At 39.0% G+C, this 13,868-nt stretch overlaps 1 protein-coding gene across 2 annotated transcripts in view; it reads right to left on the bottom strand.

Moving 5' to 3' along the window:
- Positions 1 to 12,240, bottom strand: part of WASHC3 (WASH complex subunit 3) — a 50,381-nt gene extending 38,141 nt beyond the window's left edge. For both annotated transcript variants that reach the window (XM_075551095.1, XM_075551096.1), the window contains exons 1-4: positions 12,112 to 12,240; positions 11,586 to 11,684; positions 6,115 to 6,180; positions 111 to 218 (exon numbers count right to left, since the gene is read on the bottom strand). In XM_075551095.1, coding sequence (XP_075407210.1) covers positions 111 to 218; positions 6,115 to 6,180; positions 11,586 to 11,684; positions 12,112 to 12,162 — 324 coding nt within the window. In that variant the 5' untranslated portion in view covers positions 12,163 to 12,240. The remainder of the gene's footprint in view (positions 1 to 110; positions 219 to 6,114; positions 6,181 to 11,585; positions 11,685 to 12,111) is intronic.
- Positions 12,241 to 13,868: the final 1,628 nt, after the last annotated feature.

The raw sequence follows: 13,868 nt of genomic DNA, 5'->3' as shown, positions 1-13,868 counted from the left end.
TCTTAATCACTAAATTTTTGTATAGTTATTTAACTTCTTTCCTATCTGCTGCTTGGGTGCACCAAGCCAACAAGTGTATGTGCTTCTATCTCTTGGAACTTAATACTTACCTGTGATTGCTCGCTAGTGGCTTCCGATTGTGGTCCATTTGTGACACTTTGGGCACTTAAGGGAGAGACTTCAACTGTGACATCATCTAGTCCTGGAATCGATGATAGCTGGGGGGTGGGGGTAGAGGGTGGAAATGTTAAAACATGAGGATGAAGTTGGGTGCATAACTATACACTGCTAGTTTCTATATTGTCTTATATGAAGCTTGAAGTCCCTGGGTGTTACTGCTACAATGCTGTGCTGCTAACCGAGGGTGGCTGTTCAAGTCCACTTAGATCAGAGATGTCTCAGAAAAAAGACCTGGGGGTCTAATTCCAAAACATCAGCCACTGACACCCTAAGGAGCACAGTGCTACTCAGACACGCAGCGGGTCCACACGATCAGAACTGACTTCATGGCAACTATTTTAAATTCTGGTGAAAATATACCAAGTGAAATATTTGCCAATCCAAATTCCTTATTTCCAATTCAATGACACTTTTCATAGTCTGCTACCAGTATTGCTATCTTTTCCCACAATACTGCACCACCAGTAAGAACGCAATGCCCTCCAAACAAAAACTTCCAGACTTCTCCCCCTCCCACCCAGTAAACATTAATAATCCTCAGTTTCTATGTATTGATTTCATGTATGTGAGATCATCATACAGTATTTGTCCTTGTGTACCTAACTTATTTAGCATAATGTTTAAACTTTTAGTACTCTTCTATTAAAAACCAGCTGTTTGAAAATATATCTTTTTAGAGCTGATTAGGTTCAGCATCAAAGATAAGTCTATGGTAAAACTCATCTATACTGTGGCATGCAACAGAACTTCATTTCTCTTTATAGTTGCAAAATATTCTATTATCTGCACATTTCGTACTTGGTTTATCTCTTCATCTGCTGACAGGTGTTCAGATGTTTCTACCCTTTGGTTACTGGGACAAGTGCTGCAATGCGCACTGAGGTACAATTTCTGCCTGTGTTCCTGCCTTCGCTTCCTCCTGGGTCTACGGGGCAAGTCAGAAAGTATGGCTACGAATGTTCAGGTTCATGAAAGCACGAGCTTATTCCAAACACAAGCTTAACCATCATCGTGCTATCCCTGCAAGCAAGTTCCCTCAGTAATACACTGTGCTCTCAGTAGAGTGCCTCGGACAAGTGCAGTCCTGAGAGTGGTTTCTGAGTTCTGCTGGACCGCTTCATTTTAGGCAGACATCAGCAAAGAGGGTTATGGAGGCTGTTTGGTGGGACTCCTAAGGGGGAATCTTAGATAAGAGCTTTCTCTCAAAGGACACGAGCTAATGAGCAGGGCTTGATAGGAAGACAGTTTTTTTTAAGACTGAAAACTGCATTGGTTAGAAAAATGCAAGGAAAGTTGTACTCAGGAATTTTTTTCTATCTTCATAAAGCACTTGCTCCATCTTTGATAGATGCATAAAGTTCGCTGGGAAATCCTACAGCCCTGATCTTGTTTTTGCTCCCAAAAACTCAGAGAACATTGAAAAGGAATACACCTGAATCCTCGAGGGGGCCCAAACTGCCACTCTGATGTGGGGTAGACTGAAGCGTGCAGAAGTCTTCAAGAAAGGCTTAGAGAGATGGAACACTGTCTCCAGCAGGATGCAGACCGAGATCAGCGGTTCTCAACCTGTGGGTCGTGACCCTACTGGAGGTCAAACGGCCCTTTTACAGGGGTCACTCGATTCATAATAGTAGCAAAATTATAGTGATGAAGTAGCAACGAAAATAATTTTATGGTTGGAGGAACTATATTAAAGGGTTGCAGCATTAGGAAGGTTGAGGACCACTGACATTTTGAGGGTATTTTGGGAAACAATAGTTTCACATCTTAATTTTTTATTTATAAATCATTTTATTGGGGGCTCCTACATCTCTTATAACAATCCACCTATCACTTATATCAAGCACACTTGTACATTATGTTGCCATCATCATTTCCAAAGCATTTTCTTTCACCTTGAACCCTTGGAATCAGCTCCCCACCCCCAAACGTTTGATAAATTATAAATTTTTATTTTCATATCTTACACCATCTGCTGTCTCATTTCCCACATTGCTGTTACTTGTGCCCCTTGGGGAAGGTTTTAAGTCGATCATTGGGATCGGTTTCCCCCTTTTCACCCTTCCTCCCACCTCCCCACTAGCCTCCTGGTATCCCTACTCCTATTACTGTTCCTGAGGGGTTTATCTGTCCTGGATTTCATATGCCGAGAGCTCTGATCCATATCAGTGTACATGCTCCAATCTGGCCAGCTTTTAAGGTAGAACTGGAGTTTTAATAGTTGGCAGAGAGGAAGTATTAAAGAACTAGAGGAATGTTGTGTGTCTTGTTGATCTTTACCCTAGATAACTCACCCCTTCCTTGTGACCTTCTATAAGAGAATGTCCAACTGTCTCCACATGGGCGTTAGGTCTCCACTCTGACTCCCCTCATTCGCATCGATATAATTATTTATTTTGGATCTTCTGATGCCTGAGGCCTGCTTCCACTGACACCTTGTGATCACACGGGCTGGTGTGCTTTTTCTATGTGGGTTTTGCTGCTTCCCTGCTAGACGGCTGCTTGTTTAATTTCAAGCCTTTAAGACCCCAGGCACTATATCTTTTAATAGTCAGGCACCATCAACTTTCTTCACATTTGCATATACACCCATTTTGTCTGCAGTAATCCTGTTGGGAAGATGAGCATCACAGAATGCTAGGTTATTAAAACAAAGTGTTCTTGCATTGAGGGAGGGCTTGAGTAGAGGCCCAAAGTCCATTTATACTTAACATATAAATGTGTACACTGACCTATATCCCTATCACTATATATTAATATACTTACATATATGCATGCCTATATTTATACCTCTAGAAATGTCTTTTGTCTCTTAGTTCTTCCCTCTATTTCCTTTTACTTTCCTTCTGTCCCACTATCATGTTCGACCTTCAGTCGGCTCTCAGTAATTCCTCTCGGCTACAATGCCCAGTTCAAACCCCACAAGGCATTCTGCACCCTCACTATCAATTTTAGATCCCTTCTTGTTCCCTTGTACCCTCTGTTTGTTGGTTCTCCCTCGCTTTTCCAGCCTCCTCCTCTCCTAAATTCCTCCCCACCCCCACCCCATACCCTGCCAGCCATTAGCTTGCTGTTTTCTCCTCGCAAGTTTTTATCCTGCCTATCTTATATATATAAGACATACCAACAACAACAAAAAAACCTATAGTTCTGCTGACTCTTACGAATGTTTTCTGATTGGGTCTGATGAGGTGCCAACCCCCTCACCCCCGCCCCAGCCAGAAGTCTATTTTCAGATTCCTTGGAAACTTCCTTACTTTGCTCCCCTTGCTGCTCCATGGCACTCCATTTGGGCTTCACCCCAGGGGGGCAAGAGGGGGTAGGGTCTGACCAGGCACAGTTCCCAAACTGTGTCTCATTACTGACCCCTCAGGGCCAATAATGAGAGTAGTCATACCAGGAGAAGGAGGGGAAGGTTGGGGGGAGAAAGGGAGAACCCATCACAATAATCTACATATAACCCTCTCCCTAGAGGACTGACAACAGAAAAGTGGGTGAATGGAGACCACAGTTGATGTAAGACATGAGAAAAAAACTATCAAGGGTTCATGAGGGAGGGGGGAGTGGGGAGGAAGGGGGAAATGAGGAACTGATACCAAAGGCTCAAGTAGAAAGCAAATGTTTTGAGAATGATAATGGCAACAAATGTACAAATGTGCTTAACACATGGATGTATGTATGGATTGTGATAAGAGTTGTACGAGCCCCCAATAAAATGATTTTTTTTTAAAGAGAAAGTTTTCCTTCTTTCTCTATTGAGTATGATGTTAGCTGTGGATTTCTTTTTTACATTAAGTTTAAGAAAATAGGTAGGTATATAAAATCTTTTCTGATTTATGGAATATACTTCCTGGTGTAGGCTACTCAAAAGTGAAAGATGTTCACAAATACTTTTGAAGAATTTATCAAAAATATAATTAGACTTTTTCCAGAAATCATTTTTAAAACAGTCACAATGTTATGATTAAGAGTATGGGCTTTGGAGCCAAGATTGTTCCGATTTAAGTCCTAGCTCGACCACCACAAGTTGTGTGACTGTGTACAAAACTCCTTCTGCCTGAATTTTCTCCTCTGTAAAATGGAGATAAAAAAATTAACTTCATTTAATTGCTGTAAAATACTTTTTATTAAAAGTGCTTAGTAAAATAAAAGTGCTTACTAACAGCATACATCTTTAAGTCTGAATTATCTGACAAACGATGGAACTCTTGCCTTTTTATATTCATATATGACACTGCCTAGTCTTTTGAGTTAAAAAATGTTTTAAAATTTTCACTGAATATTACTAAAACGGGCTGTTTTTCATATGTAAAAGACAAGCATACTGCCAGTTAGGTAAGCATTTCAGCTTAAATTTGCCTTGCAAACATCATTTCAAATTTTATTGGATATCCACAACACACATTTTTTCAGATAATGCTTGGATAACTGGTGATTAACTTTGTGGGCACGGAAATAACTGAGGTAAACTTGTCTATGTGGTTACTTGACTTGTGACCTTAGACTCTTACTTGGTAAGAATTCCTCAAACATTAAGATACAAACACAAGAATAAAAGATAATGAAAATAAAATCAAACAAAGCCAATGGTAATAAAGCTCTCAAGCAGCAACATTCACTAAGAACTGTTTGACTGATGTCTGTACTTAGCACAGTGGCTATGGTTCAATTAGCTTCATGTGGCTACACCTGGAAGAAAAATGTCCAAGACTATGTATCATAATTTTCTCAGCCAGAGAAGTATTCTGAGAAATATAGCTGCTCACGTCCACAAAAAGATATACAAACCACACATTTGGTCTCTATTCTAAAGGTACTGGCATTATTTCTATTTCCCATAGCCAACACATACTTTTTTTCCAGATTTGTGTGTGTTTGTGTGTAAAAGGTCAAGTCATTAAAATATGTCCTTACATTAAAAAAAAATCACAGTTAAATCTAAACATCACTTATTTATCAAAACTTTTTAGTGTTCAAATCAAAACAGCCTTCTTTTTTTACTGTTTATCTCTTACAGACTCTGACATTAGCATTTTCATTCTTCATTAATATTTAATATATAAAAACCTGAAAAATAGTATGTATTGCCTCCAAATATTTTTATGTGGAGAGATCTAACCTTCAGAAAATTTGTGATGTGTCTTGTTATTTGTGATGTGTCTTGTTATGTTTTTACAGTATATATATTAAAACTATACAATAGCACTCACATTATATACTTTTGACTAATAGAGTGAAAGAAATCAAAATCCTTATCCACAGTTAAAACCTTTACTATTTTATTGTAGTGAATATATATGTGGCAAACATATATACATATACATATATATATACATAAAACCAAAGTTGCCATTTCAACATAATTACTTTTTTATCATGTTGTACAACCATGACCATTATCTGCTTTCAAATTTTCCCATTATCCTTGAGAGAGGCTCTGGCTCCACAAGCAACTATCTCTTCTCTTCCTTCCCTTCTAGCTTTGGAAGCCAGTAATAAACATTTATTTACCTACATTTCATAGAAATGGGATTATATAATATATGCCCTTTTGTGAGTTACCGCATTCAGCAGGCTCTTTTCAAGGTTCCTCCGTATCATATCATAGCATGCATCAGGACTTCCTTTCTCTGCAGGACAGGTAATACTCCCTTGTGTGTACATGCTTTCTTTGGTACATCCATCTACTGATGGGCATTTAGGTCACCACAACCTCTTGTGACTAGTGTTGCAATCTGTCTGCGTCCACATCTGAACAGTGTACCTAAGGGTGCCTAAGTGAAAGCCCTTTCCTTTGTAATTCCAGTGAACTGGAAAACCAGCACATCGCAGTTGCAGAAGACACCGTGAATTCATTCTCAGACACATTTAGACTTAAGTAGGGTAGTATATGCACAATCAAGCTTATACTTTAAATTATTCAGGAATACAAACCTTTGCATCTAAAATATTGAGAGTTGTTTCAATTTGTTGAATACGAAGAGAGAGGTTTGACAGTTTCTGAAAAGCAAAGAGTGCACACATTAAGTAGAAAGCCTTTGTTGCACTGTTAACAATAACAAAGGAAAGATGTAAAGGGAGTAAAAACTGTGGGTTATGTATCTGTCATTTTCCAGTATACTACTTCTAATGTACTTAAGTAGGAGTGCTACACAGTTATTTTGTTAAATTGGATTCATAGATAAGGGAAAAGCTACATCAAACTCATTATGAGAGCAATAAACAGTCACTGGGACTAGAACATAAACTCCACAAGGACAGAGTTTTTTGTTCACTGCTCTACCTGACAGTTAACAGAAGTTTAATAATTATTTGCTGATGAATGAAGGAAGGAATTCTTCAAGAAAAGCAAGAGAAAGAATAAAAATTAGCCAAAGGCAGCTCGGACCACCATCTGCCTCTATAAATTACTTAAACACATAAGCAGATACAACTGGGCCCCAAATCAAACTTTTTTTTTAAGTTTGAAAAGCAAAAAGGATGAAATTGGAAGATAAGCAGCTCATGTTGGAAGGAATGAAAACAAGAGGCAAAAATGAAAAAGAGTACTGAAAAGCACAGAGCAGCGTTCTCCATCAAAACCCAAAATCCACCAGAATGAAGAGTCGGCAGTGAGTGCTCTAGTTACACTGTCTAATTCAGTAATTTTTAGTTTTATAGCTAGATGCAGGCATATATACACATGCAAACAAAATGATAAGATGCCCGTAAGAATCTTTAGTTTACACCACGAATCCTACACATTACTACATTCAGCCCCACAGTCCGAGGAGGACTTGGCCAGCTTACGAGTTGGCAGAGGTGCAGCTTTCTGACCGCTTTCTGGGATGCTATCAAGATCCAGACGGACGCACAAACAGAACATTACCACCAGAGAAATGGTCGTTTGGCCAACACTAGTGGGGGTGGGAGGGGAGTGGGGGGTAGGGGACTGAAAAAACCCAGAGTAGTAAGTGATCCTTCCCAGGCCACTTATTTTTAAGATGAAAATCTTGATATCTATGCAGATATAATTTAGAAATAAAGCAGTAGAATGTAGTTTTAAAGGCAAGCAAAGTGAGCCCTCAAGCTAAATTTAAGCCTGACATCCGTGATTTGCACACAGAAGGTTTATGTAAGCATAAAAACAGGTTTATAAAACACAGATGAATCCTTTCGAAATTGTAGGCATATTACTGGAAACCATGGAGATTACATTTTGACAAACTTAAATCAGTCTTTTAATTCATTAGAGAAGTTTAGCAATTGAAGAAATCCTATAGTAACTTAATCTATAAAGGGAATGACAATTTAAAATGCACATACTCATGTTATTAAATCATATTCTTAATTTAAAAATATAATTTAGTTTGGAAAACTAAGAACATTTAAAATAGGTGAATAACAGGCAAAAATTAATTTTAAAAATTAATTTTTGTCTTGGCATGCCTATGTAAACATATACTTTTAAGCAATAATCATCACAGAAACATCTGAATATTAACCTTACATACCACCCCATGCATGCAAATCACTTTAATTTTCACACCAAGTTCATAAAATAGGTTATGTTGATTTTAAAGATGAGAAAACTATGTCATCATATAAACCTAACTATCTGAATTTAAACACTCCCAACTCTAGAGTCAATACTCTTCATCAGATACTACTTTTGAAACAATTTTACATTATTGAAATATAAAGGAAAATTCTTAGGTACTACCTAGGCAGAACTTTGTTACTCAAAGCCAATAAATGATTCATTTGTTTCTCATTAAGACAAAGATGCTACTGTGCTGCACAGCAGGAATTAAATATTTCTGCTCAAGCTAAATCTCCTGGCACCTATGCTGCCCACCTAAAATTATTTAAAAATTGGTAGGAAAAAATTCCAGGGTTACATCCTAAAACTAACTGGTTCTTCATTCCAATCAACACTCAATGGTTTACATGGAATAAGATAGAAACACAGGTCTTAGTCAATAATGTTCTAAAGATAGAAATGTTTATTTTGGAAACTAAGAAAATTCAAAGAGACCGTGATTTTCTATTTTTTCGATACAGATTAGTGTGGGGTAACAGTCTTCTACTTTACTACTCATCTTATAGATTCCATCTACCATGATGAAAACCTCACCAAACTAAGATGACTGTATTACGCAAGGCTACACGAAGGATTTAACTATATGAGACACAAAAGATGCTGAGTTAAACTGTATAATCTGACTATCCTTGATGGAGATTTTTCTTAAATTTAAAACAATTGTATGGATTGGCATTTTAAGTAGGGGAAGGATTCTTCTCAATTCTACTACTATATTTTACAGCCAACTTCACAAACATACACTAGACTTCAGGAACAAACTGAATTTTATACTATGGTCATTAAGTTTCAAAAAATTTCCAAATAGTCTACTTGTAAATTTATAAATCTAAAATCAAATTTATAAAAGTTAAGTAGGTTAAGCAATGATTTTCAAAAGTGACAATGTAACCTTAGAAAACATTAGCCCAGTTCTAGAAAACACAGTAAAATCCCTTCATGGATAATAAAATAATAAAACAATTTATCATTATATAGATTTTCTCAGCAAGACGAATGACTTTTGTTGATATGATTGTGAGAAAATCACTTGGGGTCCATGAACTTTGATGGGAAAAAATTACACGTCAATTGTGAAGGGGAGTGTTAACTGCAGGGTCAATAGTTCAGGCCCACCAGCTGCTCCATGGGAGAAAAATGAGGTTATCTGCTCCTATAAAACTTTATAGTTTTGGATACTCTATAAGGGTACTATAAATCAGAATCTACTTGATGACAGGCTTTTTGTTTTTGGAAATTAAAATTTAGCTTTTTTTAAAAAAAAACATTAATCAACAGGATTGCTGTAGTATTCAGCTTGCCATCAATAGAAATAACATTTTTAAAATTACAATTATACAATTAATGGTTTAAGAAAGAACTTGTTACTGTTTTGAATGTTTACAAGTACTTTTATATTTAATTGGCTCTTTTACAATACTCCACACTTTATGCATTTAAAAAGAACTTGGTTTCACTAGACCTCCGAAGAAGAGTCCACAGCAGGATTAAGGACCTCTGCACTTCAAAGATAATTCGGCATAATGAATGCTTTTGAGCCCGTTATCACGTAATTAATTTTGTGACATACATAGACATACACTTCTTAGGGGACCAGTGTCAAGCAACAGATGAACCTGGCTTCCTTTATGGGCTGAGGTTCACTTCTAAGATGTTTATGCCTTCTGCATTTTCCTTCTGCACCTTCTAGCTTTTGAATGTAAGGCTCCTCAATCTTGATTTCATTAACGGTATTTGTTGTGTGGAGCTGCCCTGTACACAGGAGGATGTTTAGCAGGAGGTCTGGCATCTCCCCACTAAATGCTAGTAGCACCGTTTGGGTGTGACAACCAAAATGGCTACAGACATTGCCAAATGTCCCCTGTTAAGAACCATTGTTGTAAAGTGTGCATGGCTCTGGATATAGTACAAGTAACACGGTCCATGATAGGAAGCGCTTGCACCTTTGAAAATTTTGGTGAATGGTAATGGAAAGGTAATAGTCTGTCCATCACCATTCTTATAAATCTGAAATGCCTTGGTTTGGGTTAAGAGGCAGAATTATAAGGTACCTGAAAATGATCTGAGAAAATGAGAACTACTTGATTTGCCACTTTATCTATTTCGAAGGCAGAACATTTTATTACAGTGAAAAAAGACAAAAAGCAGAAATATGGAGTTCCAAGTTGAACATGGAAAGAAAAATAAAGTGTGGTTTTCAAGGTTGTAAACTATCCAGCTTGCATATTTACTTCCTAACAGAGACGCAGTCTTTTAAAATGTCAGGTCTCTTGCTATATACCACTAGGCTGTACAAGGGAGCCTCAAAACGTTTGTGCAAATAAACTATCTTTACACTTGATGGATTTTTGGTCAACAAACTAGGGACACAGGCTAAACAGTTGGGGATGGGAGTGTTGAAAGAACAGTTGAAGGAAATTCATGAAGCAGGAGGCTTAAACGCAATCAGTAAATAAGGAAACCACTTTCGAGGCGTTGAAGATTGTTCAGCACTACAAAAAACTTGAGTTTTTTGAGTCAGTTGAGTCGATTCTGACTCATAGCAAGCCTATAAGGGCAGGGCAGTGTTGCCCTGGTGTAGTTCCAATACTGTAACTCTTTACTGGAGTAATGCTTTCTCCTGTGAAGCTGCTGCTGTTTGCAAACTGCTGACCTTGTGATTAGCAGCCCAGTATTGGTTATCTCGGCTTCAGACAAGCCTTCAGGGGTATGTCTGAATCCTGCTTTGCTGGGTATTTGTTAACATGATGATGAAGCATATAGGGCTGGAGAATCTGCTCCTCACTCGTGAATAACCCTGGTGTATTTCTTCCCCAGACACTTCACCCCACTCTGGTGTAAAAAAAAGTAACCCTTGACTTAGTGCTTTCTATTTTGTCAATTATCTCTCCCGTGACAAAAGACATAATAATCGATAAAGCTCAAGGAAGGGAGCACCCAGTCTCTGGGTCTGGTGTCAGATAAAAGACATTGAATTAAACCCCTTACTCTATCAATTATCAAAACACATTTTACTTTGTCTGGATAAGGAAGCAAAGTAATTTTGATAAGTAGACACCATAACAGGGATCTTAGTCACTGAAATGTATTCCTATTTCTATGGAAACTTCATCAATAATAACATATCTAACCAACACTTTGCTAAGGCTATACCTTATGTTATATGAAACTAAAGTTTCTCTTTTTTTACCTCATTTAATTATCTAAGTCCCATAATTTTACCCCTCTTTTCTTTTTCCAACTCAATTTCAACCTGTGATCCCGATTTTCCCCCTCTCCCTTCTCTGTCTCTCTTTTTTCCCCTTAAAAGGAAAGATCTCTGGATTTGGCACTTATTGCTTAATCTGGTACTTAATCCTCACTAACTGCGTTGTTTGCCCAAAATATCTTTATGTTTAATGTATAATATCAGTTAGGTTTCTAGACATCTTTCAGATCAAGAAACTGAAAACTGCACACACACACACTTTAAGATGTCAGTCTTTCTGGTAAGAGAACAAGTAGCCATTTCAAAATCGAAAGTGTTTTCGAGGGTAAAATCTTAAGAGTTTGTTTTATTCATTCTCTTCAACCACAATAAACATGATTGAACTATCTCACAAATGCCTTTCACACAACTAATTCCAAGAAGAGGAGTGTGGGCCGACCTCAACACCATTAATGAGGATTTAAGGAATATTCACTCAACGGGGTGACAAGAGGCCACGGTACTTGAGCAATGAACCTTTGATTCTTCTTGAACTCCATTACACCATCCTCAAAACAAAACAAGAAACCAAAAGTCATGTTCAGGCTGTTCTTTAAGCCAACAGCGCGGACCTACCTCCTCACAAACCGTCGAAAAGTGGTTAAGGAACTGTACGGTGTGCACGACAAATTGGTTTAGAAAGGCCACTGTTCTTTTCTGTTGAATAGCTGGCACCTGTATTATGTAAAAGCAAACACGATTCGTATAAGAGCAAAGTACATCATGCTAATCCTCTGACAGAAGGGTATGCTATGGAATAACAGGGCGTCTTGCTGTGTGACATCATTCATTGGTTTTCCTGAAAGGTGACGTGGGGTGTCCGAAGCGGCAGAAAAGTTTGGGAAATGACTCTGAATTCACAAGTGAGAATTTTAGAAAGCACGTGACCCGGGAAGCCAAAGCAGGGCGAGGCAAACATGCCTTAAATTGGTCTCGAGGGGCCTCCGCAAAGTGAAAGGCGGGCTCTCTGTCCCTAAACCTGCGGGAGCCGGGCCCGGGGAGGGAGGGCGGGGCCTGGAGGGGTGGGGCCTTTCCGGGAACCAGGAGTCCCTTCCTCGTGCTCCTCCCCGCTCTCCGAAAGGTCAACTCCGTCCTTACAAACCTTGGTCAGGTCTATGCCCGAGCCCATGAGAGGAAGCCCGTCCTCATCCATCTCCGCACCGGGCGGGGGCCTAGCGCACCCGCACAGACTCCTCCCAGCTACGCCCCGCCCCAGCCGGTAATAGCGTTCGACCACCCCGCCCCCCAAGCTCCGCTTCCGGGACTCTTCCCACCGGAAGCAGACGCTAGCCAATCGTTCGGCGATTCTTCGAGAGCCCGCCCCTGCGCTAGGCATTCTGGGATTAGTAGTTCTAGGCTGATTGTGGCGTCAGTCTGGGAAACCTGGGTGGAGGAGGAAAGGAGTGGCGTTTTGGGTGGTAAAAGTTTATTTAATGATGGCAATAAAATAAAGAATTGCATCTTTGAGATTAGCCGTGTCTGGCTGTTGTTAGGTGCCAGCGACTTGGTTCTAACTCAGTGACCCCGTGCACATCCTAAAGAAACATTGTCTGGTCCTGGGCCATCCTCACAATCCTTCTTAGATTTTAGCTCACTGTTGCAGCCACTGTGTCAATCCATCCTTTTCCAGGGACTAGTTCCTCCTGATAACATATCCAAAGTAGCCATCCTCTCTCCTAAGGATCATTCGGATCATTCTGGCTGTACTTCACTCAAGACAGATTGCTTTGTTTGTTATCAGGGCAGTCTATTATAGTTCCAAACATAGTGCCTACGCCATAATTCAAATGTGTTATGCTAGTCACTTCTAATATTTGTCATATAAATACACTTCTCTCTCCCTTCTTAAGTATTCCAAAAGGCTATGTAGGGAATTCAAAGATTGAGTCAAGTGGAATTTGTTGTACTGGAGAGGCTTATAGTTTGTTTTGTTTTTGAGGCTTATATTCTGAAGGAGATAAGACTTGTTCCCCAAGGATTTATAACATGAAATAAACTTGTCAACTGCCATAGGTTAGGCACAAATCTATAGATGAACCTTCCACTTAGAAGGATCATCTACAAATCAATGGCAGCGAAAGAGCTTTGCACTCTTGTACACTTAGAAATCAGAGTCAGATGGATGTGATGAGGCATCTTTTAAAAGGTATATATCCCTTCATGTCCACAAAGACTTGCATACTATTGAATATTTTAAATTGTTATCTTTACACAAGCTCTTGAGAACCTCCCATGCTCTAGGTACTGTACCGGAACTATAAATAAAATGTAACAGTTCTAAGAAACTGCATTGTCTTAGCTTTCCCCCTGATAAGATCTATATGAGCTTAGCTTTTCTCTTCTGGACTGCAAATTCCTTGGGGTCAATAGTCCTCCATTTCTTGCTGTTGGGTGGTGCTATTGAGTAATACCAACTCACAGTGACTCTGTTCAATAGAACAAAGCCCTGCTAGGTCCACTCTGACAACTGGTGTTATGATTGAACCCATTGTTGTAGCTTCTCGGTCAATCTATCTCATTCAGGGACTTCCTTTGGTTTTTGACCCTGTACTTTCTCAAGCATGATACCCCTTTCCAGGGACGGGTCTCTCCATAACATCTTCAAAGTATGTGAGGGGAGGGCTCACCATTCTTGCTTCTAAGGAGCATTCTGGCTGTATTTATTTCCAGAGAGAGTTGTTTGTTCCCCTGGAAGTCATTCAGAATATATTCAATATTCTTCACCAGTAACATAATTCAAATCCATTGATTTGTTCTTCCTTATTCAGTGTCCAGCTTTCACATGCATATGAAGTGATTGGAAACACGTGTTAGGTCAGCAACTTCATCCTCAAAGTGACATCTTTGATCGTTAATTCT

This window comes from Tenrec ecaudatus, chromosome 6 (assembly GCF_050624435.1).
Source record: "Tenrec ecaudatus isolate mTenEca1 chromosome 6, mTenEca1.hap1, whole genome shotgun sequence".
Taxonomy (NCBI): domain Eukaryota; kingdom Metazoa; phylum Chordata; class Mammalia; order Afrosoricida; family Tenrecidae; genus Tenrec; species Tenrec ecaudatus.
The sequence above is the reverse complement of the archived record's forward strand: the minus strand, read 5'-3'. Positions and strand labels throughout refer to the sequence as shown.